Source organism: Carlito syrichta, unplaced genomic scaffold, assembly GCF_000164805.1.
Source record: "Carlito syrichta isolate Samal-C Ts95f unplaced genomic scaffold, Tarsius_syrichta-2.0.1 Scaffold289196, whole genome shotgun sequence".
Classification (NCBI taxonomy): Eukaryota; Metazoa; Chordata; class Mammalia; order Primates; family Tarsiidae; genus Carlito; species Carlito syrichta.
In genome coordinates, this window is record NW_007233292.1 from 157,279 (window position 1) to 163,278 (window position 6,000).

General features: G+C 33.8%; 1 protein-coding gene across 1 annotated transcript in view; it reads left to right on the top strand.

Moving 5' to 3' along the window:
* Nucleotides 1-5,025, top strand: part of MUSK (muscle associated receptor tyrosine kinase) — a gene marked incomplete at its 3' end in the record, with an annotated part of 130,272 nt that extends 125,247 nt beyond the window's left edge. Inside the window, exons 13-15 of the mRNA XM_008054188.1 lie at nucleotides 3,177-3,378; nucleotides 3,650-3,841; nucleotides 4,877-5,025. Of these exons, the coding sequence (XP_008052379.1) occupies nucleotides 3,177-3,378; nucleotides 3,650-3,841; nucleotides 4,877-5,025 (543 nt within the window). The remainder of the gene's footprint in view (nucleotides 1-3,176; nucleotides 3,379-3,649; nucleotides 3,842-4,876) is intronic.
* Nucleotides 5,026-6,000: the final 975 nt, after the last annotated feature.

Here is a 6,000-nt window from a genome sequence, read left to right on the forward strand (position 1 = left end):
TAGCAATATGTTGGCTGTGGGTTTCTTGTAGATGGCTCTTAGTATTTTGAGGTATATTCCATCTATGCCTAGATGTTTGAGGGTTTTTATCAAGAAGAGGTGCTGGATTTTACCGAAAGCTTTTTCCATGTCTAATGATATAATCTCACCACAGTTGCCTTGATATCTAACAATCAATATTGGTTTAATTAACACATTAATCTATTGATGAATGAGTGAATAAACTCCTCTGGTTTTCAAAGGAAGAAGATGAAGATACTAAATTGATTAGAGAAGAAAAAAGACAAAAGGAAAAATAATGAAGGCTCAAACTGATCATTTGGATCCAAAGAGATTATTTGATGCAGTTCTTGGGAAGACCAGATCAAATAGATCTGAAGTAATAAATAAGGAATAACAAAACTAAACTATCCTGAATGAAAGAAATATTTAAACCTATAAAGCAAAATTCTTGTTCAAACTGTGCCACCTCTAACATTTTAAAAATAAAACTTACTAAATTATCATGAATTTTTCTTTAAACACATAATTAAACTCTATTTTCTGATATTTTTGAGAAAAAATACCCTTATGTTTACTAATGAGGTGACACGATCAGCTTTACAAATTACATTATATTCTCTCACATATTATATATGACATGAGCTGCTCTTTAAAATCCAAATACAAGCCGGGCTCGGTGGCTCAGCCTGTAATCCTGTGCCTTTGGGAGATTGAGGTGAGTGGATTACCTGAGCCCGCGGGTTCGAGACCCACCTGGGCAGCGAGACCGCATCTCTACAATAAATCAAAAAATCAGCCGGGTGTGGTAGCGCATGCCTGTAATTCCGGCTACTCGGAAGGCTGAGGTGGAAGGATCGCTGGAGCCCAGCAGGCGAGGCTGCGGTGGCCGGGAGCGACCACTGCACTTCAGTCTGGGCGACCCAGTGAGACTCCAACTCAATAAAAAAAAAAAAAATACAAATACAAAAATAGTCATTTCTCCCTGTGTTTTAATAATTGCTCCTACTTTATTATTAGCAGGAGGCACAGCTCTTTAAGTCCTCCTCCCCACCCATCTTGGATGACTCAGTCCAAAGAATCTGCACAGCTTTCGAGCTAGTCAGAGACAAACCTGGGAAGTCTATTAAGTCCACCACTGTGGTGGTGCTTGTTGAGGCATGGTGTCATTGGTCCTGCACTAATGTTTCATGGCTGTGCTGATGTTCTTTCAATTCCAGGTACCTGTCACAGCGCTGACCAAGCTTGGTCTCTACAGGCTTCAAAATCACTTGTTTAGCCATTGATGCTTAGGACATAATCACTGTGTATACTCCTAAACTTAGAAGACATACATAAGCACTGCTTGTAACCTCTGCTTTTCCAAGTGTCTTCTTTTAAGAGGCTTTAGGCATCTGCTGAAAAAAGGTTTTCACTTGCTTAACTATTTACAGTTACTCAGGGCACTCTCCTAGACTAAGTCATACATGGGCGCCCATTGTAACCTGGTTTTACAAGTGTCCTATTCAAGACTTTGGGCATCTGCTTCAATAGAGGTTTTCTTTTGACTTTGTAATGTTTATTTTAATATAGTCTCTTATAGTAAATCATTTTTCTCTGACTAAATTGCAGTCAATTGCTATTTCATTTAGGATTTTCTAAAACTGTGTTATATAATTTATGTATGCATTTTTCTTTTTGTGCTAACATTGTTCTAAAAGAATATGATTTTTCTGTTACTGGAACATACTATAAAATATGGACATTGTATCCCTTTTAAGACTGAAAGAATGTGTTTATAATTTGACAATGACTTTTAAATGAATTTCCTGCTTGTGGCTATATTCATATTTTCTAATTCTTCAAATTTGGTAATTAATATGTTCCTATTATTTTCCTTAAAATGTAAAAAATGTAATTGCATAACTATATATTGTTTTTATTGACTTTTGAATCTGTCGTAATAACTCCTCTATCATTTCTAATTTTCTGTTTGTGCTTTTTCAAACTTTTTAAAATTAAAATTACACTGACTAGACTACTTTATAAATACTTATAATTTATAAAACCAATAATTGTTCTATCTGTTAATTTTATCATTTGTGTTATGTGTATTCTAACTTATTAATTTCTGCTTGTATATGGCTGTTACTTTATTATCTATTTTCTTTTGTTTTCTGTAGTTATTGTTTCTTGTCCAAAGTCTTGAGTTAAATGTTCTGCTCATTTACTTTCATTCTTTTTTAGCAAATGAAAGAAGATCACACTATGACTTTATCATTGAGCACAACTTTGGATAAATCTCATACACACTATTAGGAAGTTTTTTTTTCTAATTTGTAACAATGACTACTCTTACTTTTTAATCAAAAAGTTATTGATTTATTAAAGATGTCATTTTATATTTGATTTAATCTATTATTAATTGCATTTTGACCAATGAGTAGATCTGCATAATTTCTGCTTTTGACATTTATTGAAATTTATCTTTGTGGCTTGACATAAAATCATATGTGCCAGGATTCACAAATATTTTAAAAAGAAGACCTAGTCCTTTTTAGGGTACAAAGTTCATTCTCTGCTATTAAAACATCCTTGTTGACTATATTAAAATACTCTATATTCCTGTTTTTGTCTTTACTCAATCTGTTAAGAGGATTTAAAATATAATGAATAAGGTTGTTTTTTACATATACAGTGGACTTTGTACTCTACAAAATGGTACAACTTTGGCATCTCTTGGTTTCCAGCAGTAATGCAGATTTTACTTATTTTTATATGCATTGGCCTTTTAAATTGGCGTTTGACAGGAGTTCTGTTTTTAGGTGAATTAATTTCTGCTTATTTGTGTCCTAATATGTTCATTATGCATCGTCTTCCATGATTTTTATTCTGTATGTAAACTGACAGTATATAAAAGCTCAGCTCTAGACAGTCCTGACCTCAAGGTTAACTACATGAAAATATTTTATTTAATAATGTTTGTGATTATTGTCAAGTCATAAACATATGACAAATTTTCGAGTTATCTAAAATTACGGATTTACTGACTGGACATTACTGGATTCTTACAATTGAAATTTATAGATATATAACCAGGAGAACCTGATATATAAACATATTCGTAACATTAAATTCAGTTTAACGGGTTGCTTAAAGGTTTGAGAATGAATAAGGGAATTATTGTTTACTTACAGCATTCCCACCAATGACTTCTTCAAAGCCAAGTGTGGACATTCCAAATTTGCCTTCCTCCTCCTCTTCGTCCTTCTCTGTCTCACCGACATACTCCATGACTGTAATAATCTCCATCATGTCCAGCTTTGCCATATTTGTGCTTCTTACCATAAGTACGCTTTATTGCTGCCGAAGAAGAAAACAATGGAAAACTAAGAAAAGGTGAGATTCTAGTTTAAGCTAATCACATGCAGTAATATTTCAAAACCTATATATTTAATATTGGAATCAGGGATGGCACATGGAATATATATAACACTGCCAGTCTCTTAATGCATCCATAGCTTTGCTCTCAAACTGAGGGATCTTTGGCTGCCTTAGTATAATTTGTCTTATTTACTCCTACATGTCATATCTCTTAGAATCTAAGCCTGAATACAAAGATCTTATTTTGTGCTAAGCTCATTATTGATCTTGCCTATCTTGCCTGCAGGGAATCGGCAGCAGTAACCCTCACCACACTGCCTTCTGAGCTCTTGCTAGACAGACTTCACCCCAACCCCATGTACCAGAGGATGCCGCTCCTTCTGAATCCCAAATTGCTCAGCCTGGAGTATCCAAGGAATAACATTGAATATGTGAGAGATATTGGAGAGGGAGCATTTGGGAGGGTCTTTCAAGCAAGGTAAAGTTACCTATGGGAAAAAATATTCTCCCCCAAAATATGTTATGTCTGAAAATTTGCCAGACCATTAACCTATGTATATACCTACTATGTATAATAGTCATTATCAAATTAGTTAATTATTTGCATTATTAATCTTATCTGTATTGCAAACTTTGAATCCAAATAATTTCACCTTTGCTGGAAAATAGGAGTACATATGGAGAGAATATATTTTAGTGCATTTATAAGTAATTTATAGTAGATATAAATGTATCTTCCTTTATATAGTGTTCAAATTATGAGAAATTAGTAATAATTCATCCATATTTCCTTTTCAGAAAAAAATTTGTCACATATTTTTATTATAATGTATTACATTGATTTAGTGTGAGATATTAAGTAGATGTTTATGACAACAAAATAGAAAAAAAATGCAAAAATTTAGAAAATAATGATCTCAAAAAAGGCACATGTATTAGAGCCAACACTAGCCTATTTATTGCCTTTGTGTGAATTGGAATAAAATACCCTCTCTGCATGGATGCAGCTCCACAGACACACAGCTGGTCCAGAGAATGTGGACTTGGTTTTACTCCCTACTGCCTCTTTGGCCTCATAGAGGTTACAGTATAAAGAAAATCTCACACACTTACTGGAAACCAAAATTTTCAAGGCATCACTCTAGGCTCATTGAGGGATATAAAGATGGTTAAGTCATGATCCCTGCCTTCAATGAATTTAGGTTTTGCCCAAAAATGTAAGAGGTTATAATGACAATGATAATCCCATTGGGTTTGTGCACTTTAGAATTTCCGTAATTTATAAATAATGTACTTTTTAAAACCTGTTTGAAATAGCTGAAAATAACACCAGTGATTTTTATTAATTGGAGTCAAGTAGTTTAAAATATGTCATCTCCATTTGAAAAAGGCTCTGGGAAAGGCTACATGATGGAGGGATGTGCATAAATGTGGGTAAATATACTGCAGGTGTGTATGTATGATGTTCCTGATCTTTTGTTTTTTGGTTTTTTTCAATAAATTTACCTCTCAGGGCTCCGGGCTTACTTCCCTACGAACCTTTTACAATGGTGGCAGTAAAGATGCTCAAAGAAGAAGCCTCAGCAGATATGCAAGCAGACTTTCAGAGGGAGGCAGCCCTCATGGCAGAATTTGACAACCCTAACATTGTGAAACTCTTAGGTATGAAAATACAAATGAAGATATTTATTTCACCAGAAAACAGTAGTTTTCCAAGTTTTTTTCTTCCTTTATACTTCACTTATTTATGTTTTTTCCTTTATTTCTTGTTCAGGGAGATGTTTCTGTTCCCCTCTAAGCTTAGCCTCTTCACCCAGATCTATCCCAACCCATAGGACATTCATTGCTTAATGGATTCATCACTTCAGATTTTCTCTGTCTTTGTTGCCTCCTTACTATTACTAAAGTGTTTAATATGTTGCTATAGCAAAGACTCTTTCATTGACATCGTTTCTTCATCATAAAATTTATCAATGTTGAATAGACTAAGTATTTTTACTTGTTTATTTTGTTTTTTCTCTTTCTTTCCTTATTGGAATGTTATGAAGGCAGGAACGCAAATCCTTTTGGGTTCATTGTTTAATTCCCGCTTATTCAAGTATTCATAAATTCAACAAATATTTAGTTTGTTTTAATTATCAATGATGAACAAAACTTTTTAAAAATCCTTCTGCTCATGGATTTTACATTCTTTTGGGAAAGACAGATAATAAAAATAACACAAAAATATAGTATACTAAATACTGAGTTCTAAAGACTGTTTTAAAAATCAAAGTAGAAAAGTTTTTGTAGTGTGAACTAAAAATTTTAGAGACTTCCATGAAAATATAACCTGGCAGAGGAAAAGGAATAGCAATGTGGATATCTTGGGAAAGAACATTCCAAGAAGAAAGAAAAGCACTTGTTTGCAAAGGTTCTGCAACAAGAGCATGTATGGCATGCTTGAGAAAGAACAAAGAAATGAGTGTGGCTGGAGCCGAGTAAAAGAGGAAAAAGTTGTAAAAGATGAGATCTGAGAGGTAATGGGCAGATCCTCTCAGGCCTTATTAAAAACTGGCTTTTACTCTGAGCAAAATGGGAAGCAAATGGAGAGGTTCAGTCAAGAAATGACATGACATAACTCACATTTTTCCAATT